The sequence below is a fragment of the Epinephelus moara genome, chromosome 13 (assembly GCF_006386435.1).
Source record: "Epinephelus moara isolate mb chromosome 13, YSFRI_EMoa_1.0, whole genome shotgun sequence".
Classification (NCBI taxonomy): Eukaryota; Metazoa; Chordata; class Actinopteri; order Perciformes; family Serranidae; genus Epinephelus; species Epinephelus moara.
The window spans coordinates 19575492-19600018 of NC_065518.1; the positions used below are offsets into that span (position 1 = coordinate 19575492).

The following is a 24527-nucleotide window of genomic DNA, read 5'->3' on the forward strand; positions in this document are numbered from 1 at the left end:
GTATGACACACTGACACTGACCTAGTGGAAACATTTAAAGAACAATGGGACAGCTGTAAAATGGTGTGCCAGTTGAAGGAGTGGTGCAGAAACGTGACAATAGGCAAGACTTCTCTTTCTTGTTGTTTTTGCTTACCCTGTGTGAGAGCTTATTGACTGCCATGTAGATAGAATTTGCATAGAAAAGTAACACACACACCACTAAAAAAATATGATGAGAAAGACTGTTATTAATGGGATAGTGCACCCAAAAATGAAAATTCAGCCATTATCTACTCACCCATATGCCGAGGGAGGCTCAGGTGAAGTTTTAGAGTCCTCACATCACTTGCAGAGATCCCAGGAGAGAGGGAGTAGCAACACAACTCCACCTAATGGAGGCTTACGGCGCCCCAGATTCAAAAGTCCAAAAACACATAATTGAAACCACAAAATATCTCCATACTGCTCGTCCTTAGTGATCCAAGTGTCCTGAAGCCCCGACATAAAAAGCTGTTTGGAAATACGTCATTTGAACTCTGTTTTTAGCCTCATTGTAGCCTGTAGCTCTAACTGCTTCTCTGTGCACCGCGCTCACGTGTGCGCACTTGCACGAGACCGTGAGACATGGGCACCGTGTTCATGTGTGTTCACGTCTTTATGCTTTTGCACAGGCTACAATGAGGCTTAAAACAGAGTTCAAATGACGTTTTAGAGAAATGTTTGAACAAAAAGCAGTGAGGAAAATGTGGCATAACCCGCGGGACACATGCATCCACAACAAGAGAGAATCGGGGTGCACAGACAGCCTACTTTCAACAGGTCTGATAGTACTATTCAGCTAGATGATGATCCCAGGAGAAGGATGAAAAAAAAACTTTATCCAAATGTTGGCCAGAATCAACCCAGAGTTGGTGAGGGATGCATTGTGACCACATTGAACACAAGACTAAATGTATTTGTGTTTAAATAAAATATATGTAAGCCGTCATGGGGTCACCGGGCTCAGCCAAATCACTTTGACATCTCTCCACAACAGCAATACATGTCTACAGGTCCTGTGTGCAATGCATGTGAGTGTATTTTTGGCCCGTGTGTGTGTGTGTGTGTGTGTGTGTGTGTGTAATAGAGTGAAAAAAATCAGTTTGCCCAAGAGGCACTAATAAAATACACCTCTTGCTTTTTTCTTTATTTCTCACTGTTTGATCTGGATACCAATTATTGAATATGTATTCCCAATATTTAGATATTAGTTAATGATAATTGAAATAATACTAACTCATGGTTATTTAAATAGCAATGTTGGTAATGACTTCCGCAAGTGTGATTAAGTGGGAAATGAAGTGGCAGTTTTTTGCTGCTTACCAGCAACTACCCTATATGCACAAATGTGGCTTCCCGTTCTCTTAGTTGGTTTGTCAATTAATAATAAATAATAAATAATTTAGTTTTGGATCCTGTATTCATAATGTGAACAATGTATGTGAAAGTTTTGGTGGGATTGGTTATGTACACCTACACAAATATGCAAGCAGTGATTAAAGGGTAATTTCAGTTTATGACTCACTGCAAGCCTTGTTTGTGTCGTTTGGCTTTTGGTAACAATAACACTGTACGCTCCATGGTAATTACTGAGATCTGGAAATGTGGCAGCATCATTTTAAGGAACTCGAGAGGGCAAAGAAAACATGGCATCAGATGATCAGGCAGGTTGAACCCCCAGGTTAGCCAAACTTATTTGGGGGGAAAAGATGAAGGCAAAGAGTAGAATTTTTACTTTTTGAAATCATCCATCACAGATTATAGACTAACTTCTTGGTTCAGCTTTGACCTACCATATGTACTGTATAGTCCCAGCTACTCTGAATTGTCACTCCCAGTTGGAGGCTCTCTGGCTGCCAGCTGGTTGGGATCAGTTAGCAGCTAAAGTCCACCCACCTCCTCCTGATGTCTGAGAAGGTGTGTCTGGATTCCACACAGCCATTCTGTTTGAATCATCCGCCTGACATTGTCTCCACCTTAACTGATTTCCATGGGAGAGGGGGGATTGGATTTTTTCTAACCAATCACCAGAGACCAACCTATCGACCTGAATCTAACATTAAACTAAGTCCACACTGATGTGTAGCCATTCCAACTAGGGTTTTAAAAGTGGAGCTAGTGAAGTTAAACACACGACAGTGTTAGGCAATATTGAGCAGACATGCCGATAGCAGCATCTATCTTGTCTCACCACTATAGGTATTACTCCTTGACAACAGCATGAAAATGTTGTTAGTCCTGCCTGTGTTGCTGAATGGATAAAATAAAGAAAAAGACAGACAATTAAGTGCTGTGTAAGTGCTCAACAAAACACAATTTATACTTAGTGTTACAAAGGCCCTTACACTCAGTGTGATGGTCTACATAGTGTTTGCCTGGGAGACCTGTAAGGATGACACACCAATGGCCCATGGGTGCAAACAAAAAGTCCAGTACAATGCTAATGACATGTCTGGGCTCGTACATGGCAGAGAACTATTTCTGCAGTAATTATACAACAGTACACATAATTAACATAATAACGTGGACATTGTGAGAGAAAGCAGGGCTCCAGACAAATTTTTCCACTGGTAGCACTGGTGCGACCAACCTGCTCAGTTGGTCGCACCAGTGCGTGATTTGGTCGCACCCTTTCATCAATGCAACTTTTTTGTAATGTGTTTTAGGCGTCACATTCAGAATGAGTGTATAAAGTTTATTTGTTTGAACATTAGATATCTTCTACTGCGTTCAGTTGACTATAGGTCCAAAGGATTCTCAAATAATTGCATTCTCTTTTTTTTTGTGTTTTCTAAAGGGCCCCAGTTTTTTGGGAATTGGAGTTGCATATACATACTGAAAGACATACATAAATCCAGACAGAGATTTCTTGCTTTAAGTCAGACTAGAAGAGTCCCTGTTCAAAACATGCTTTGAAAAGGGCAAAGAAAACCATTGCTGTGTAGAATAACCTTAACTTCTTGTTACAGTAGCAAATACATAAGAACAACAATCTTTATCAGTGTTTTACAAAAACGTTCAGCATAATATTTTCATGGCCTTATAATATGATGATAACACATGCTTCATATGAAATACGCTCTATGGGAAGAATACTCCCTCATGCACATCAAATATGATGACAACAGCTCACTTCAGGCCCACTGGGTCAGTAAAAATGTCCAGGAGTAATGGGCAAACTTGAAATAAAATGGTCACATTACAGCAGTCTGATGGCAGTAACCCGTTTCAGGTTGCATAATCACTGCTCCTCCAGGTGGATACATGAATCATTGTAACAAGTTTCTACACATAGTGTTTAGGGACGTTATGTTGTGGGGCTGGATCCACCATGTCATTATGTGGGCATGGCAAGGACTGACTAGAGTCCCAGCAGAGATCTGCCTGGACCCTGTCAAAGCCCAGCCAGCGATTTTAGACGGCTTCATCTGCATTCTGTTGTGTATGCATGTTTTTCATGTGCAATAAGGGATTGTTACCAACAATTTGAACATACTTACTTTAGGTTTTACCTTCTAATTAAGTGGTTATAGAAATACAGATGTGTTAGAACCTGATTAATACCAGCAGTATTTAACACCACAAAGGCAGATATTATATTAAAAAAAGTAAAAGGTCAAAGTTTAACTTTATTCACTGTCCTTTACTATTCATGACAGTTAAGCTGTAATAAGATTGATCATCTACAACTAGCTCATCATATAAAACTTTATCTACTTACTGTACTCTGTAAGAACAATAAAGACCACACTGTGTAACAACAGTCCACATTACCACCTCAGGCTTCTGAGGTCCCCTGTAAGTATAGTGTTGTATCTCATACTGTAAGTAGGCCTACTTTACAACAGTAACATGCAGGCTATAGTCCTATAGTGTGTTCCTGTTTCTATAATAATAGAACAGTACCTAATAGACTAAAAAAAATACCTAGATTATTTGAAGTTCCCACATTGTCCTCAAACTTCAGATCTCGTTCCCTTGTACCTACATGTATGTATCAGTGTGTAATGTACTAGCACACCATCAGTACGAAAATGATAACCTGTAGACTGGGGAGAATTAAACTGTACATTGTGGTCCGTTATCTAAAGTGTTACTGTACGGTCAATTTATTGTTAAATCTGTGCTGAATTTTCCCAGCTTTCTTACCCTCTGCATTGTTGTCCAAAGATTCTCACTGAATGTGGCATTAAATGTAATTGTATATCGTCAATGAGGGGATGTTAAATTATTCTACCAATATGTAAGTTCAGACACGTAGCTCGTGTTTAGATTGACATCTTGCATTTACTCAAAGGTATACTATAAAAAAACAGTACCTTCATGGAACCTCATTATTGCTGATTAGATTATTAAATGATAGCAGCTTGCAGCTCTGTACAGCAGAGAATGGTTAAGCTCCCAAACAGCACATGAGATTCCTGCTCAGTGTATTTGGTTTATTTAAGATTTTAATCTTCAATATACATGATCACTTATTTCATATCAGAGATTTAATGAAAGGAATCACCACAAAGAAACAAAGAATATGACCAGTAGGCATTTTTTAAATTTGCAATGGGGGGGACAAGTAAAATAAAAATGCTCTGACAAAATTTTATAAATCGGTTATGGGTCTGGGTCTGGATAGAACGGCGTCCAGGTCCAGACCCTGGGCATAAAGAGGGATGGCAAATTACCCAGAGAGATTAATCTCAGTCATTTTTCTAACAAGGGGGATGGCGACCCCCCCTCAAAGGGCCTACTGGATACAATCGATGAACATCATACTCAGTAAATACAACCAAGGGGAAGAAGCTTCAACTCTAGAATGCAGCACTTTGGCGTCCCCTGCTGTGGTTAAGTAATAATTACTTCTACTTTTCACCTTACCACAAGTGCACAACACAACTCAAGAGAAAGAATATAAAACACAATCAAAAAGCTGAGTGATTGTAGAATCCAGATCATCTTAAATCAACCTATACGAGAGTTTTGGCAGTCAGCAAGCAGATCAGCAGAGTCACCAGCGAAGTCAGCTGGCCTGAAGCACTGCTCGATTTCACCTCTCTCACTGCAGGAGAAGAAACAAAGTTAGAGTTACATAAAATGTATTGATTGATTTCTGTGTCATCTACAAGAGCACAAAAAATATCAAATGATAAGATAGTTTTACCTCCCCTGTGGTGCACCAGGGTTAGCGGTCCTAGTGAGATGTCTGTAGTGGCATGGTAGGATACGTCCCTCTTAACTTGCCTGTGGTAATTTGGGTAGCAGTGCTGCAGGAAAACAACATTAGAGGCTTCTGTTGATGCACCTATTAATAATCTACCTGAAATCATTTAAAAAACACCCATAAACACAGAACAACTTACAGCTGTGCAGTTGTTGTGTCTCAGAAGACACAAGTGGACCTGGCAGTGCAGGTAGACGGATGAAAAGTTGGTAAAGGTGAACATCCTGAAGGAGAATCGAGACACAGTGGAGACGCCGTTATGAATCAGCTCTACTGTGCCATCTGCTGGATTAGGACACCTGGAAGAAGGGGAAAGTTGTAGAAGTACAGTGTTAACAGGTACAATGTAAAGAAAACAGGGTTAAGTACTAAAAGAGGATGGGTGGAGCAAGTGAAAAGAGAATTTTTTTCAGACATTGGCAGTCAAGAACCAGTGATCAGTGTGCTTAAACAAGATACATTTTCAATAGCTCCTTTACTCTGTACTGATGAGATCCCAGCGGACAGGGTAGCTGGCAAGGTTGACTGGCGTGGCCCAACAAGAGTCCAGAACGGTGGAGATCTGCCTTCCATCGACTCCCTCTGTCCGCACCTCGACATATAATCTCTGGTCAGTTTCCATTTCTATGTTTCCATTACTGGTCAGGGGGAAGTGGAATCCAGGATCCTCGTAGGGGATCATTCTCATATGATACTGTCCATGGCCAGATGGAAGCTTCTTCCTCACAATGCTACGGAAAAAAACATATCACATAATGTGACTACACTTGCGAGGGAAGGTTATTGAGAGATTTTTGGTAACTTCCAAGTTCAACAAATACTCATTATTGAAGATTAACAGTTCTGCATTAAATACAATTTAAATGTGCTGGACAAAGTCTTGCTGGGAATCTGATGCATTCACATTTAAAGAAAAGGGACAGACTGCCATTTATTTCTTTTTGTATTGTTGGTGGTAGGTTTATTAGTGAAGGTGCAGGGTGCTGGTGGTGGGCAATTTCACAAAATTTCCAACAACCATGGGCACTTATTTTCAATCTTTCTCATTGCCACTGTCATTCTAGAACACTACTGCTGTTGAAGATAAGTACTCAAAAATGTGTAGATACAGCAATGTTCAACAGTTATTGGAATACATAAATATCTAAATCCTTCTAGCTTGCCTTATTACACCACTATGGACAAATGTCCACAATGGAAAGGACTGATCATTCATATTTAGTTAGCAACGCCTAAGTCAAGGAATCAATCAAATAAAGCATGTAGGGGAGATGGTGTTGTCACCTCTCTACTGGGTTGATGCCCACAGCCATAGAGAGGGCCTGGGTCAAAGGGTATTCACAGCAGAAAGGCAGATCAATGCTCCTCTGGCGACTGATTAGGCCGTCATGAGGGTCCACGTCGCCCTGGATGGTGTTCTCATAGATGAAATGGGTTCCGTTGCTCTTAAAATTGAAATGACAAATTGGTATAAGTGTGTAGTTGCAACATGTCTTCTAGAGAACACTTATATCTAAAATCTTCTTCAGTCTGTGTTGACAACATTAAAGTCAATGGACTCTACCCTGAGAAGTGTCCCACACAGGTGGTCATCATTGTTGAAGTTGAACACCAGTCGTCCGTCTTGGAGAGTCCCATTGCAGGAGTCATCTCGGAGGTGGAGGGCCTCGAAGTGGAAGCCAGCTTCAAACAGCTGGCAGCGCGACACAGACATGGTGCCTGAACTACTGACACAAGTGATGGATGAGTCTATGAAAGAGAGAGAAAGGTAAAAATATTTATTTTGTTTTAGCACAGCTACGCTCATCTCAGCTAATCAATATTTTTAGATTGGTAATGGGTGAAGTGACTACACTACATGTACTTTGAAAGGTGTTGTAGTGACAAGCCTGCAGAAAATAGAGTTGTGAAGTTGGATGTTGCTCAACATAGAAACACAGGACTTAGACAGACATTGTAATGACCACTACGGAAACACAACAAAACAAGCCCTATCGTCTGTTGCAGTCCGTATTTTGGCTTTCATCATGGCTCAAAAACTGACATCCATGAAAAGGTTTGGTCTCATTTTTAACTGGAGCATCTGCAGATTAAGTCCACGCCTGATATGTTGTGATGCACTAAAGTTAGGCACAATACGAGATGAGTTAGTCTCCGTCTTTGGTATTTTCGGTGCCAGAAAAAAACAAAAACAAAACAAAGCTAATGTTAGGCTATAAAAACTGAATCAAGCTTAATGTCGCCCCCACAGCTCAGCTGTAGTGCTGTGTTCGGTGTGATGATGTGCTGTCGTCATTCCTCATTCCTGTGGCACTATTTTCTACCTGTTTTTTGCAAAAGAACAATGATAACCACAAACCTGAGTGTATCCTATTGTTCTGTCCTCTTGTGTTGGTGTACATTTCACTAACAATGCCGTTGTACTCAGGCAATGTCTACTACTTATCTTAGACATCATTTATTTGATCTAAAAAAGTGTTCTAAAAAGCAGTCTTTAAAGATAAGAGGAGTTGGCTCACTGTAGCTCTCATTGTTGGGCCGATGGTGGTGCTCATCACAGAAGCAGCCGTACACACCGTCCTTCTGACCACACCACTCATACTCCGTGCAGTCCAGCTGTTCACAGGGGTCTGACTCAGCTATGGAAACAGTGGGGAAGGATTACACAAGTGAAGAAACAAGTCAGACAAATTGCTATCCTAAGGATTTATTTTCTTATTCATTAACTGCTCTGTCCAGTGCAAACATACCACACAACAAGGCAGAGCGCCACTCTGGGATGTTCAACCCCAACACGGCACAGGTTCTCTGGTAGGCTGAGACTGCAGAACACAGCATGCCATTGGCTGGAGTGTACTGGCAGAGATCATAGACACAGGAGGTGAAAAATGGCTGGGGGTCAGAGTGCAGGTGACAGGCACTGAATGGGCCGCTGCTGTTGGTGATGACACTACAGAGCTCAGAGTATTCTTCCCTAAAGAGACAGTCATTCAATCCATCACCACCGTCTTCATCCGTGGAGCCACATCTGGAAAAGACATAAGATGTTTAACTCTTGAACCGACATTGTTTATTTTGCCACAACATATTTTTATGTAATATGTAATGGTTCTTCATGTTGTGAAAGATTGTCCACTGATGATAGTATTTCAGTTTGTGTGTGGAATACCCCTAACAAATTCTTTTTATAACAGCTCACCCTGGTTGGCTTGTTGGTGACTTCCAGCTGTGTCCAAAGTGGTTGTCATTTTGTGCCAGTGTACCATTGGGCAAGACTTTGTCATCTGCAGGATCACTGTTGAAGTTTCCACACATCCCTCTGACTCTATTTTGACAGTGTTGGCCCACTCTGACCAGTAGAGTACTCCGGCCGTCAAACTGGACGATAAAGTCAATGGCATTGACGACTATGTAGCTTCCCTGCCTTTCTGCTTGAGCAAAGGTTCCTACTGTGATGGGAAGAGACACCTCACTTCCATTTACCTGGAGGGGTGAGGGATTAGAGAGAGGCGGACAAGAGACATTTGTTGTTACCTGTGTTTACACCAGTCAGATACAGACAGCTATTCATCTTGAAAGTCATTAAAAGTTTACCTTCACTCTTTTGTTGGGTCCAATCCTGACATGCACACTTGCTAGATGATTTGTGAGGTATATATCCACTGCTGACACAAAAGACACACGGTTGTTTCCACGATGGTTATTGGTTGCGACTACACGAAACTGTGTTTCGTTGGTGCCATGGCTCATGCTCTCGGTAATGATGTAAGAGCATGTTCCCTGGAAATGAGCCAGTGCTCCGTCATAGGTGATGTAGTGTGGGTCTCCCCACACAGTGCAAGTAGACATTGCATCGTAACAGCCCAGCTGGCCATTTTGGATGGTGCACTCTTGTGTAGGAGTGCAAGACTCAACAGAACAGCGCAGGTCATTGGGAGCATGGCACTCACATCGCTGGGAGCAACCTTCTGTCCAGAAGGATTCACCAGCCTGCAACATGAGGAAAAGAGATGCATGAAAAATAACAAAATTGAACATATGCTACAGTGAAACACAAAAAGGCTTCTAGGAAGAAAAGGGAATGGAATAATGGGATTGTCATTGTTCTGTGTTCTGCATCACGTTTGTAGTTTTGTGATTTGCTAAGCTTTCACTGTAAAATGTACATAGCTACATGGCTTGGAACTTGTCATTGTATTTAAGAAAGTTGCCACCCAGTCTTGTTACTTGCAGCTTTTCTAAAGTGAAAAGTAAAGAAATTTAGGAAGTCAAAAGAAATCTCTTTGTAGCAGTAGACTGGAGACAAGTAAAAAACAAAAACTTAAACAAGTGTCTCCTCTTTCCTTGTCTTACTTTTGTTGTAAGTTAGTACAGAAAACCATAGAGAGCATGCTGTCCTCTACAAAGAAGTCCTGATTGCAGTACATGGAAAACAATAAAAGCCCACTAAATATATATATTAACAAATTATCAAACAAGAAAATAACATGAAAGTTACAGCATGTATACCAAAATTATATAACAAACAAGACAAAGACATCAGGAATAAGGGACACCAGTTTCAATGTATTCACAGTGCTCCAAGTCATTCAGAAGGGATTTAAATTTATTAAAAGAGATCACATCAGCGGCGTGTCAAGGGACTATATTCAACTTATCTTGCATTGTAACATGCATTATGACAACTTAATAAGGTTTATGTATGTTTTTAAATGAAGTGGAGGAGCCTACAAGTGTTCCCTTTCAGTCGATTCACTCGGTACAACACACAGTTGTATATGGGATATCTTGCTTTCATCCCCCTTGGCTGAATACACCTTTAATCACGCCCTTAGGCAGATGGTGCGTGATGACGCATGCTCTTTGCGTGGCCCCGCCCGCGCATAAGAGGCCGGTCGTCAGCTCCATCCCCAGTTCTTTTGCATTTCACCTCGCAGAGAACACCTTGCAACGCCTACTAGCTTTCAGCTAATTTAGCTCATCGGCTATCGGAAAACTAGCTTAACTGTTCTGTTGGTGTTAGCCTAGCTTCCCACAGGGCGCTAGTTTTTCCACCAATTTACGCTAACGGGAATATCGCATGATGAGTACCGTCCCTAAGAAGGCTAAGAAGAAGTCGGCTCATCAGCCTTGCCCCCAAGGATGCGGCTTCGTCTTAAATCGTAAGGACTTACACGATGCCTGCCCTGTCTGTCTCGGTGTTGTCCACGCGCGCACCGCGTTGGCCGAGCCGGAGAAATGCGATAGCTGTCGCCTTCTACCGCGAACAACACTCGAGAAGCGGGAGGCTTTCGTGCTTAAGGTCCTCGGTTCCGCGGCTGCTAGCAAGCAGGACCCTCTGCTCTCTGAGACGGCTGATGTGGTTTCGTCCGCCTCTGAGCCGCGCTCTTTCCTTGGGCTGGAAATATGCACCGCCTCCGGCAGAGCGCGCCTCTCGGAACACAGATTGGCTGCATTTCAGCACTGTCTGGCTCAATTTCAGTTGGAACGCAAACTGCGCTACCACACGGTCTTGCAACTAGCGGGCATGATGGCCTCCATGATAGCAGTAGTACCGCTGGGACTGCTGAAAATGAGGGGTTTTCAGCGCTGGTCTCGTGCTCTTCGTCTGCACCCTCAGCGTCACCTTCAAAGGAAAGTGTCGGTAACTCCCGCCTGCATGACCGCGCTCCTCCCATGGAGAGAACCCGGTCTGCTGCGCGTGGGCTCACCGATCGGGAGGGTGACTTCCCGCAAGGTCGTCTCCACAGATGCCTCCCTAAGGGGGTGGGGGGCTCTGTGCGACGGTGCAGCAGTGAGGGGGGTCTGGACACAGGAGCAAAGCAGGCTCCACATCAATTATCTGGAGCTGCTTGCCATCTTTTTGGCGGTGAAGCACTTTCGTTCAGTCCTGACAGGCCGAAACGTTCTGATCAGGACGGACAACACAACAGTGGTCTCCTACATAAACAGGCAGGGGGGGACTCGGTCCCTTCTCCTGTTGAAGTTGGCTCACTCTCTGTTAACATGGTGCAGTATTCACTTGTTGTCCCTCAGGGCCACGCACATACCGGGCCACCTGAACTTGGGACCGGACCTCCTCTCCAGAGGGGGTCCGCTGGCGAACGAGTGGAGATTGCATCCACGAGTGGTGGGTCAGATTTGGGAGTATTTTGGGAGAGCGGGGGTGGACCTGTTTGCCTCCAAAGAGAATGCTCACTGCCCTCTGTTTTTCTCTCTGAGAGATCGGGACGCGCCTCTGGGAGTGGATGCGCTGGCTCACCCATGGCCCAACACCCTCCTGTATGCATTTCCCCCCGCGGAAATGATACTGCCGGTGTTAGAGAGAGTACGGCGCCAGAGCCTAACTCTGATTTTGGTGGCTCCACAGTGGCCGACGAAGTCATGGTACGCGGAGATTATCAGTCTGCTGGTGGAGAGACCCTGGCAGCTCCCCTTGTGCAGGGACCTCCTTTCCCAGGGGGGAGGAGAGGTGTTACACCCGCGCCCAGAGCTGTGGCGGCTGCATGCTTACCTGTTGAGAGGTCCAACCTGATGGCTCTGGGTCTGCCCCCTGGTGTGGTGGAGACAATCCAGAGTGCCCGGGCACCATCAACCAGAGGTTTGTACGCCTATAAGTGGCGTGCATTTGAGGTATGGTGCCAGGAACGTAACATAGTCGCCTTCCAGTGCTCTATGGTGGATGTATTGACGTTTCTACAGGAACTGTCAGATAAAGNTAAGTGGCGTGCATTTGAGGTATGGTGCCAGGAACGTAACATAGTTGCCTTCCAGTGCTCTATGGTGGATGTATTGACGTTTCTACAGGAACTGTCAGATAAAGGGCTGTCCTTCTCCACTATTAAAGTTTACTTGGCCGCTATTTCAGCTTGTCATGTTGGCTTTGATGCAGGGGCTCATCACCTTGCCATGCGTTTTTTCTTCTTCTTCTTTTGTAACCTTGTGTGTATTGACGGTTAATACAGCATTATCGCCACCTAGTGGATTGGAAGCACATTACACCCATAATGGGCTTTTATTGGGAAAAATAGCTCAAATGCGACCCCCAGTGGTAAAATTAGGTATATAATTTGATATATCGGTTTGGTTAAATATTTGGCTTTAAATCAAACCGGTTGGAAAATTTTCAAACCAGCACAAGCCTATACTCAATCAAACTAACACAAGGCAATTAATAGGGAAAACATTACTACATTTAAAACAATTTAAAAAAAAGAAAAATAACAATTGCCTAATGATGGTAACAAGAGAAAATGGCAAAAACTGTGGTGTCATGGGGGAGTAGATTTAAAAAGGGTTCATTTGTGGTACAGATGTTAAATATTTACAGCATGAGAAGCACAACCTGAGGCTACAATCAGCTAGTATTCTGCCACTTATGATTTGTGCCGCTTACTGCAGTTGGGGGATCAAGATACAACATGACGGGTTTCACAGATAGTTCTTCTAGGTTTTTGTCATGTTCTTGTCAAGGTGTTAAGGATACTGATTTTGATATAGGAGAGCTGCTTGAATGATCATTGACCAAAGGGAAATGGTTGTATGTGGAAAGACTGAACTCTTGGAGACTATCTGATTAATTATTTGGGCATAGTTTTATAAATCAGGTGTTTTATTCATTTACATGTTTAAGACTTACATTGTAGTAGAATCCGTCATATTGACATCCACAGCTTTCCGTAGGGACGCAACTTGTTCCACTCCTGAGAAAACCTTCATTGCAGAAACATCCCTCAGAGCAACCCTGCTCACAGGTGGCATCAATGCTGCTGGCACAGGTGTGGGTACAGTCGGTACCACACAGCTCATAATGGCTGTTTGCTGGACAGTCAAGTGCTTTATAAGTGAGGAAAGAAATGATGGATGTCAGATGGTTAAAAAATGACTTCAGTTAGTTAACTAACCCTGTACAAAGATGCAGTAGGTCAAGAGACTGTGTCTCAGAAAACATGTTTGATTGTTTCTTAGGCTGTTTGTACAATAGTTAAACAACACATTGACAGGATGACTTACTGCAGGTGGTGTTCTGTCTCCAAGGGTAGATTCGAACATTAACAGACTGACAGGCACTGACGTATGCTTCAATGGCCCTACACAGGAGATCTTGGCCTCGATGTCCTGACACACATACATCAAACACACAGTCATTGAAGTATGGTGCTGGGTCCACCTGCTCATGGCAGAAGCTGAAGGAGCCGTCAGCTGCCTGAATCACCTCACACTGGGCTCTAGCAGGGAGGTCATTGGTGCATCGTGGGCAAGAGGACCCACAACCATCACTGCAGGAGTAGTTGCCTTCCACTTTCCAAGCTGTCCCAAACTCATCTGGAGTGGTGACCGTCATTCCAGATCGGGTGTGGAACTCATCATTTGGATTTCCATTGAAGTTTCCACAAAGGCCACATGTTTTTCCTCTGCAGTAATGAAAATAGTTGAATACATCCAGAGTCAAAAAACGAGTTGCTAGATTGAAGCTACATGTTTTTAAATATTTCTGATATTTATTTTCCAGAATGTAAATTAAAATATTCAAACATAGGCTACAGTTAATGGGAGATACCTGTAACTGGGAGGTACAGTGATAGATACTGTACTTGATCCATCGTATGTTACAGTTAGGCCAAAATCAGCACTGACAAATGTGCGAGATCCACTTGAATAGATGGAAACATTTCCATTCAAGAGAATAGGTAAGTTGTTGGTTACTCCATTCACCTTTAGAAAAACAAAATTGAAAGAATAATCATAGAATAGTATTTGTGTTGAAACTACCTGGTGCTTTTCAATATAATAGCTTCCAAATCCAGTGTAGACTGTCGAGCGAGAGGAATGATTTGACAAAGTCTTTGGTAGTTATGAATCTGTAACTCACCTGTACCACACCATGGCTTTCCCTGGACATATGCACTTGATAGCCCCATACATTTACAAAAACTTCAGCTGTGATTGAAACTGGCAGCCCTCTCCACGGCTCATTCTTTGCCTCCACTGAAAATTGGTGGGGTCCATCAGTGGCATTACAAAGGGTCGCCAGAGTATAGCGGCAGGTTCCTTGGAAGTCATAGGCCTTGCCGTCAAAGGTGAGGTAGTGAGGGTCTCCAGAGGCAGAGCAGGTGCCATGAGGGTTGGGATGGCAGCCAAACTCACCCTCGACCACACGGCAGGAGTCCTGGGGACCACATGAGTTGGGGATACAGTGGACTACCCCAGTAGTGCCATCACAGGTACACAAGCTCTGACACTCCTCGCCATTCCAGAACTGTTCTCCACCTTGCCAATAGCGTCCCTGGTGATAGCATCCGCACGCTGTTGGTAGTACGCACTGGTTGCCATTGAGGACAAAACCGTCATTACACTGGCAACCCTCCTGGCACACAGTGTTACAGGCAAAAGGGAAAGAGAGGCTGGGGCAGGTGGAGGGACAAGACGCTCCACAGACATCATAATGGCTGTTTACAGGGCAGTTTTGCTCTAGAGATAAACAAAGGTATTCATTCAGCACAAGCATTAATATTATATCAAAGCCACTTACAACAAAGGGGACATAGTGCTTACCACAACCAGTTGCATTCCTCCAGTGTCCGAGGGCTACACCGCTCTGTTGACACATTAGTGCATAATCTCGTAGGACCTCACATAGTGTTGATTCTGGATCTCTAGAGGCCCTCATGATCTCCACACATGCATCCACATGCTGACGTGGGTCCACTGTGGCCCAACACTGGGCAAATGGCCCGTGCGGTGAGCCAATAATGCCACAGTACCCACTAGAATTTGTTCTAGGGTTATGATTTACATTTTCCACACAGTGTGCAGCGAGGGAGCCATCTCGCCAACTGTCCCCAAAGTCCTGAGAGCTGTTGACCAGAATGCCATTGGGTGTGCGGAAGTCGTCATGTGGGTGACCATTGTAATTGCCGCAGAGTCCACCCAGTGAACCACTGTAGGTAACAGGTGCAGTGACACGCACAAAGTGAGGCCAGACTGTCTGCACCGTTACACCAAAGGAGGTGCGAAGGATGATACTGTGAACACTGCTGTGGTAGATTTGGATTCGGTTAGACGCTGAGCTGAATGGAAGCCTGATTCGTTGACCATCAACCTGAAGGGCCATTTAAACAACCAGTGTTAGATTTGATAGATTGACAAGGTTCTTCAGTTTTAATCAAAACACTTCTTTTTGGAGAAAGTGTTTACTTTTATGTGTTGTTCAACAACATGCAAGACAGATATATGTATATATATATATATATATATATATATTATATATTTATTTATTTTATAAAACTTTTCTCTTGTGTCACAACTCATTTATCTTGAAATATATCTGTGACTTACCTGAACATTGCTGGTATCTGTCATTTCAATGGAGATTTGTGTTCCCTCTGCCTCAAACTTTAGTACCCTGGAAAATCCCTGTTGGCCTCTGGGCACTTTTTCTGCTGTCACCACAAAATGTGGGTGACTAGACAGTCCCATTACTTTGGCCAGGGTCAGTCGACACGCTCCAGGATACTGGTATGTCAGTCCATCAAATGTTTGATATGACCCTGGGCCTCTAATCCAGCATGTTCCATAGTTGTTAGGAGTGCATCCTCTTTCCCCCTCCTCTACCCTGCAAGACTCAAGTGGGCCACAAGCATGGGAACGGCAGGTCATGGAGCCAAAACTGCAGCTACAACGCCTCCCACAGTCCTCGTCTAGTATTACAGTTTCTCCAGACCGGTAGTAGCGACCCTCAAAGCTACAGCCACACTCAGAATGAGGGACGCAGACCCCACCACTGAGAATGTAGCCTGAATTGCAGATGCAGCTCTCCTGGGCAGGGAGAGGACAGTTGTGGGTAGAATTGGGGTTGACGCAGGTAGCTGGACATCCTGTGCCTTGGGACTCAAAGTGACTGTTGGCTGGGCAGGGGATTTCTAGACAAAACAAAACAACATTGATCTTTACGTAATGGACATTTTACCAGATAGAATTATTTGAAATAATGTTGATTGATGGACAGACATACCACAGAAGCCTTCTCTCCTCCAGCTTGGCAGCTGTATACTGTTCTGTTGACACTGACTTGCATAAGCACTTAGTGCTTGGCACAGAATGGGTTGGTACCCTCCTCCCACACACAGATCAAACACACAACTCTCCACAAAGGCCTGAGGGGGAAGTCGTTGATGGCAACCAGCAAAAGGTCCAGAAGTGCTCTGGAGGATACCGCAGTGGGCACTGTTGCTGTATAAAGCTGTCTGAGCCTCGCTGCAGGCAGCACAGTGCAGACCTGCGCATCGGACCCCACAACCAGCCTCATCATCTCCTGGTGCTCGCCAGCTGTTGGCAAAAACCACATCAGAGCTCACAAGCAAGCCTTGGCGGGTTCGAAAGTCATCCTCAGGATGATTGTTGAAGTTTCCACACAGGCCGCATGTTGCATTCTGGTAAGTGTAGGGCACATTGATTGTGACATAGTGGTTGACGTCATAAGACACCTCCAAGCCAAAGACAGTACTGACGACCACAGAGAAACCTGACTCATAAACCTGGACCTTGCCATTGCTAAGGGAGATGGGAGTGGCTGCAAAGTTTCCATTAACCTGTAAACATAACAGTAAGCAAAGACATAGTTTTAAAAATACGAACTAAATACAAAAATATTCCAGTAATCGGTTACTCAGTTCTTATTACTAACCTTGGCCTGACCACGACGTCCCTTGACAAGCTCGATGGTTTCATTATAGACATACACTTTGACCAGTCGTGTCCAGGAAACATGAGTGCTGCCCCGATGCTCGTTTTTGCCCTCTACTCTATAGTAAGGCAACCCACGACCACATGGCTCAGAGAGAACATAGGTGCAGGTGCCCTGGAAGTGAAACACTCTGTTATCGAAGGTGTAGTAATGTGGATCGCCACTTATTCTGCAGGTGCCTCTCTGCACCGTCTGGCAGGAGAACTGAAAGGCATCAGGTCGGCAGACTTGGGAAAAGGTGCAGGGTTCGCTGTGACACTGCACACCTGTTGAGGTGCAGGTGCACTTCTGTACACAGGTACTGTCACTCCAGAATGAGTCGCCCAACTGCAAGGGTTCACCTTTTAAGAAATTAAAAAGAAAGGTTACTTGAGTGGCTTTGACTTCAACTTGTACACTGTATTACCAGTTTTTGGGGGACATTTTTCCTTTGTTTTTATAGCAAACAGTAGAGTGAGGAAAAGAAATGGAGGGGATGGAGAGGAGAATGACATACAAGAAAGGTCCTTAGCCACCTTGAATCAGGCATGCAGCATTGTCATGGTCAGTGTCTTGACCTTATACAACCCTGAAATGTCGTAAACATTTGACTCTTGAGAAGTGCTTTGGCATGCCAATGCAAATCACAAATTTATAAACTTAAAGATATGAATTTTTTTTTACTTGCAATAGATGAACATGTTACCATTTTCTCATGTATTAGCTGTTCAGTGCACAATATACTGTGTGCAGCATATAAAACATTATTCAATAGGTCAGCAAAGAGCACAGCATTATTGTCAGACCCTCTAGTATCTGTCAAATATGGACATCACTGTAAAGAGTACCGATGGTGACCACCTTCTGGTTCTGGTTTTACCATTGAAAGTGCAGCCTCTTGATCCTTGGTCTAACCGGTAAGCCCAGCGACCAGGCACGTTGACATTGCTGCTCCGGCGGAAATTTGAGTTAGTGCCTGTTGCACTGCTGGAGAATGATCCAGGGATGGAGAGATGGTGAGCTGAGTGAATTGTGTCATATCCAGCCTGAAAATACATGCCACATAGATTAAATAATTTTTTACATGTTTTGTATTTGTACATTGCCATAACTGAATTTAGATTTAATAAGGCATGGAAACTTAAAAACAAGTTCTGTAATACACCGTTTTAATGGTTCTAACCTGTACATTGCGACCTGTTGAGGCTATTATCCCATAGTTCATCAGCACAAATGAGTAAGGGCCACCAGAGATCAAGACTGCTTGGACTGTTGTTCGCTGAAAGAAAAGTTAGTTGTGGATTTTATAGTAAGCCTAGTAGTTGGTAAAATACACATATACTGTACATCATAGGTATTACCCTGTTAAGAACAAAATGACTTACTGTTCCAGTGGTTGGATAGTAGGCCACCTCATACCATGTCGCAACAAAGACCCAGTTGGCATTGAAGTTCAGCCCCGGGAAGTACCCATTGATGTCCCGTGTAGCTTGCTGGAGGATACTGCCGCTGGTGTATTGGTTGTAGTAGATCTGACCATTTCCTCTGTTGTCTAAATCTGTCCAGAAAGGAGCGATTATGTCTCTGGATCCATGCAATGGAAACCTTCGAGGTGTGTAACTACTATATGGCGAGTTAAAGGTCAAGTGTCCATTGTGATTTACCTGTAAACAAACCAGTTCTTAAGAATTAGTTGACAGTCACGTTATCAAGGATCAACATATTTGCTACAGTATTTTAGAACCATATTAGCAATATAACAATATAACAATATGTTGACTACAAATAACTATAGTATTTCTTTCTACATTTACAACACAGTTTTTGTGTAGCAGGTGATATTCTAAACCTGTTGTCAAAAAATATATATTTCATAGTTTGCTAAAATAATTTATACGTACATAAATGTGATTATACTGCCGGCCGAAATACGCAAAAGGTCGTTGGAGGAGGATTCGAGGAGAGCTTCCATCATCTGATCGTGAGCTTCTTGTTCCAGTAATTTGGTAGAGGCCTCCTAGAAAGAACAAAAGATGTCACATTTTTAAGTAAAAACAGAATGCCCATCCATATTGACCTTATTGGGAAATGCCATAATGGCAAATGTTGCATGTTTTTAGTATTTGTAGGTCACCACACCTAACCAATAATATCCATGTTTGATCTTATGTACAAACATGTGCCTTTTGTGTTATTTGTGTTTTATGGTCGTAAGAAAAAAGAAGCTCTAATTTAAAAAGCAATTTAACACTAACTTATGATCTTGTTTTGACTACTTTGTACTTAATAGTGTGTCAGTAAACCATGACATCACTGTTGGCCTAGTTACAGGTGCAGCAGAGTGCACTTTGTACCACATCTCAGGTGCAACCAGAGGGGGGCAGTAAAACACTGCTGTTCAGTTTGATATGTAACTTGTTAAGTGTAGCAATCAAAGCAAACCATTGCTTCTGGTGTCACAGAGTAGTACTCACCCAACCTCCACACCCTTAGGTTTTCTTGTGTCATATGAACGAAACACTTGGACGGGATGTAAATTGTGTTCTAATAGAACAGAACTTATGTATGATACTTTAGTTTGTCTGTTGTTAGATTATAGTTATTATACCTGGTTATTTTCCACATTTGCTTATTGTATGTGAATCTTCATGTGAACTAAATATATTTCTAAACATTAAGAGACAACTAATTGGAAATTTGGCTTGACAAAGCTGCAACTAACATTTTTTGTTCAAAGTTACTCATGGGTTTACTCCTGAAATAACCACTTTGAGCTATGATTTTGGCATGATTGTATGTCTAGCCTGTTGAGAGTATGAACAAATGACAGGATTTTCAAGCTTCAACTTACCTGTCTGAGGAGTCACGGTACCTATGAAATCAAATGCATAAAGATAATTTGATGAAAATCAAAGTCTGCTAACATCAGTAAACGAAAGTCAGTTGGTGACTTAAAGTGAATTTGATTGAATATGATTTAATTTAATACTTACTTATCAACCCCAAAAGCAGCACAGGCAGTATGATTTGACTTGCCATTCTCAAAAGCTCATAATTCAAACCTGCTGAACAAACATAATGAATTAATTCCAAAAGAAAAAAAAAGACAAACGCCAACAACAATAAATACGGCAGAAACACGAGAAAGCACTCAGGGACTGCATACCCCACTAAGAATGAAATTTTGTTATATGGTTTTAGGAGCAAAAAATATGAAATTTAAATTCATATTGATCCAGAAATACAATAAAATCTCAATTACACATTATATTTACAAGCACATAATGTTTTTTATTCATATACTTTAGGTGCAATAATTTCTAAGAAAATATCACAAATGTAAAAAAGAAAAAAAAAGCCAAACCTTGCAGTATTGAGAAATTATCGATTTGCACCCAGATCCAGACATGCACAGAAAAACAAATCACTTGTTCTTTGGCTCAGCTGAATTAGCTATGATTTTTCCTTAATATGTTAATATATTACATGACTTATATCCCAAAAGCTGGCAAGCAAACACAACAGTAAACATCAAATATGTGTCTGAGGTAATGATGGTGATTGAATTATCATTCTGACAGTGTCAGATGAAGATGTCTGTGAAATTGAAACATGGCATCATAAAATTTAATTAATGTTTGCTGTTGTCTCCAATAAAATTAAAATTCTCAATTAAGTTTTTTTTCCATAGTTCACTCAGATATCAGCACAATTTTTGCAAGAAATGCCATCATTATTTAGCAAGTAGTTTGAAAATAATGTCATATTTATATAAGATAAATAATTACCTGTTTATATGCACTTCTTTTGTTCTTACACCTCTCATCTATGTGAGATTGCAGCGCTGCAACAAGGCTTTATACTGCAAAAGTTGGCACAGTTCCATAAGTCTGTTGTTTGACCAGTTACAGCTGTATCGGATGGATCAAATCTTATTGCTTCCTCATAACAAGTAAACCAAGCACGCCTTTGTGTATTAAGATGACTATCAGACTGTGTAAAGCAGAAACAAAAAGTAGATGCACTAAGTAAGTACCAAAAGGCTTTAGTACTTAGAGCATGTTTTTAGAAAGCCATTTAAGCGTCCTGAAGGTGTATTCATGAGCATGTCTCAAAACAATATTGGTCACCATTGTAGCAAAACAAACTAACCTACTACTTCGACAAAAACGGGACAAAATCCCTAACCCTGAGGACCACTATGGGGTAATAAATTAAGTTCTGTTTTCAGTCCCTTTGCAGGAGATCTCAAAAACTGCTCAAAAGGTTAGTTTGCCTATGTAACAAAAGAAGACACTTTGCCACATATCTTTCGTGAGAGCTAGTTAGTTTTTGTTTTATTTACCCATGTTTTGAGATACTTATCTCTTAGATTTCTGCCTTCACCCCTGTACAATGCGGGTCAATGGAATTTCTTTTGTGGCGTTCCCAGCATCGACAGATTTGTTCTAAAAATGATGCTTTCCAGAGGCAATAACCCTGTTGATCTGGATAAACTGCAGAACATGAACAGTTATCATGGGCTGTATTTATTTAGTGGTAACATTTGCACTCAACCCCCCTTTTTTTTAATGGTGAGGGCTATCTTTTCCCAACTATGGCTGTAGTTATCTAAACCTAACCATACGGCCATCCCACTTTCAGCAATCTTGTCAACTCATCCATCTCCTGAGTGAGAGCACATGGGTCGGTTGGTCAGTGTTTACTTATTCAAGTAACACTCATGGTCCCGCAGAATGAGTGACCTCACATGGTGCGTTCATAAATTCAGTCTGACGCTCTACGCTGAAATGAGAGCCCTGTTGGTCAAAGAAACAGAGCGTTATATTTCTACATGGATTAACGAACGGTTAAGTTAATCACACATTCACTCTGTTCAGCTCCTGCTGCTCTGTCTCCCCAGACAGTGCCTAGAGTGCACTCTGCCACTCAAAGAGTGTGGTGCTCTGGATAACTGAACGGTACATTCTGACAGTGCTCCAAATTTATGAACGGTCCAGTTTGTGCCAGAGTGCACTCCGACACTTGGAATAAGTATTTCTTAATGCACCACTCGCATCATCTTCCTCCATTGTCTAAAACAAACCAACAGAACTTGCTAGCTAGCACTAGCTAATGTCTGTGGAGAATTGTTTTGCCTTCAGCTAAGCCCCGCCCACCAAAAACCGTCATACTGTTTTCTAAAAAGGTCTGTTTAATCAGCACTGCTTAGTTTTACTGTTTGATCTCATTTTTTTTTCAGCCTCAGATTTTACAATACAGGAAACATTACTGCACCCACTCCATATTTCCAACTTCTCTTATTACAGCTAAACAGTGCACTAAAATATGTTTCTGATGACATTTTGGTAAAGGTTCTCAGTCATTCAGGTCATGGTAATCCTAAGTGCTATATCACCACTAGACTTGCTTGAGTTTCTTTAAGACGTTTCACCTCTCATCCAAGAGGCTTCTTCAGTTCTAACGGTTGAAAGTCTCTGTAAGGTTTCACACCCACAGAATTTAAAGCCTGTGTCTCCACACCAGGCTGTTAGAACCGAAGAAGCCTCTTGGATGAGAGGTGAAACATCTTTAAGAAACTCAAGCAAGTCCAGCTGCCTACAATATAGCACTTAGGATTGCTAATGGCAATGCCTGTTTCATCAGCACTGCCGAGTTTTACAGTTTGATCAGAGTTTGGTCTGAGTTTGAGAGAGAGAGAGAAAAAAAGTGGTGCGCTTCTCTCTCTATCCACCGTTATACTTTTTGTGTCTTTGGTGGGGGACATTTGGAAATTTAGAGTAACCATCTGTAGTTTTAGTATCATCTGGCAGATCTGAGCTGGGAGACGAGCAGGAAGAACAGGGTGCTGTTAACATGGAGGGAGGTTTACCACAGAACATTTACACATACTACCCACATTGTTACGATACAAAGCTGGTTTAAAATCAGCAAAATGTTCCTTTAACCATGGGGGGAGCAGATCTTTGGAAATGGTAATAGAGTGTTTTGGAAGTTACTGACAAACTCTTTATAGGTTTAAAGACTCTGTTTCAACGCCCTGTTGTTATGTTTCAATTTTGTTTCTGTTGAAGTTGAAGCGTTGTTGGCCTACTTGTTTTCAGAACACGCACATCAGTGATACAGTGACTGAGTAAAAACTGGCGGAGAAGCTGTTCATCTGAGAATCTTTTAAGTTACTGTGAAAATGTAAGTGTAGTGTTGCGAAGTATAACTTATCAGGGTATGTTCTGTTCTTCTTTCTATTTAGCCTATACATTAATTATACAAACGTGAATTGAATGTGAGTATGGTCAGTTTAGTTACTCACTTTTATAAATAGGCAAGGCAAAACAAGATAATGTATATAGTGCAATTAATGAGCTGAGGCTATTTAAAACACACATTACATGAAGTGCATCAAAAACTTGAAAGGAACTAGATATGGATGTCACCAAAAATTTAAAGGGCATCCCTCAAAGTGATTAATTTATAGACTTACAGACAAATGTATATAGGACAGATTGTTAAAATCGTTTATGTAATTGGAGTGCTCTCCACAGAAGAATTTAATTTAAAAGAGACTGAAATACATTATGTGTATATTTGTCAGTGGAACAGATTTCATGAAATTTAGAGTTACAGCCACACCCAAGCAGGGACAATTAGTTTCCTGGCGTTACTTATGAAAATATCTCAAGTGGGCGTGTATCAGTATGTCACTCTAAAAGATGAAGCCGTGGCTTACTGGCAAAACCACACAATACAAAGAATGTGTAAAATGCTCAGGTTCATCAAGGCTCTTGAACAGTGTGCCAGCTGTCTGAAATGGCATGCCAGATGAAGGAGTTGGGCCCTAGCATGAAAATATGTAAGACTTGTCTCTTATCTTTGCTTACCCCATGTGGGAGCTTGTTGGCTGAATGGAGATCAGATAAACATATATTGTGGACACACCCCAATAATGACTTGATGAGGTAAAGAGTATGATCATAGCTTAGTGTTGCACTTAGGATGCATCTTTATTTTACAGTTAAAACAGTGAAAGACAATAAACAGCAGTTCTTTATACATGTTGCATCATTTATTGAAAGAGTTAATTTCAACATGGACAATCGATGAAAAGAGTGATATGAGATGTGAAACAACAGTCTCATGATAAGTAAGGACATGTCACAGTAAAAGACTAGATTGATGGATAAGGAAGCAGTGAGTTTAAGGCTGGTAAGCTTTTCTACATGATGTTGTGGGCTGATTATGTGCCCAGATTCAAAACTGGGCGTTGATTTGTTAATGTACCACATTTACTGTAGAGGCTGGTAAAACCAGTGTGGGTAGTGATCCCGAGTATTCCTGTAAACTTTAGCAGTAAATATTTGTTTAAGCAATTTCCTGCTTGCAAAACTGAAACCATTTCTATTAGGCGTGTAACAGTGCATGTAATTGTATTGAACATTCAGAGTTTTGGATTTGTACGCATTAAAAAAAAACAAAAACGTACAATATGTTGAACTAATCCTTCTACATTTGGAAAATGAAATAAACAGATTAAAGTCTGTGAAGCATGATGTTCTCAGTCTCACTGGG

At 42.0% G+C, this 24527-nt stretch overlaps 1 protein-coding gene across 1 annotated transcript in view; it reads right to left on the reverse strand.

Annotated features, from left to right (window-relative positions):
• LOC126400242 (IgGFc-binding protein) overlaps positions 1-20000 on the reverse strand; it is a 40532-nt gene extending 20532 nt beyond the window's left edge. The window contains 25 exon segments of the mRNA XM_050060804.1: positions 4882-4888; positions 4989-5066; positions 5193-5279; positions 5376-5535; positions 5716-5967; positions 6521-6681; positions 6801-6985; positions 7756-7875; positions 7987-8264; positions 8436-8719; positions 8831-9226; positions 12876-13072; positions 13250-13650; positions 13797-13951; positions 14109-14707; positions 14792-15338; positions 15575-16158; positions 16251-16827; positions 16923-17323; positions 17842-18007; positions 18145-18240; positions 18347-18625; positions 18863-18978; positions 19813-19839; positions 19958-20000. Of these exon segments, the coding sequence (XP_049916761.1) occupies positions 4882-4888; positions 4989-5066; positions 5193-5279; positions 5376-5535; positions 5716-5967; positions 6521-6681; positions 6801-6985; positions 7756-7875; positions 7987-8264; positions 8436-8719; positions 8831-9226; positions 12876-13072; positions 13250-13650; positions 13797-13951; positions 14109-14707; positions 14792-15338; positions 15575-16158; positions 16251-16827; positions 16923-17323; positions 17842-18007; positions 18145-18240; positions 18347-18625; positions 18863-18978; positions 19813-19839; positions 19958-20000 (6196 nt within the window).
• Positions 20001-24527: the final 4527 nt, after the last annotated feature.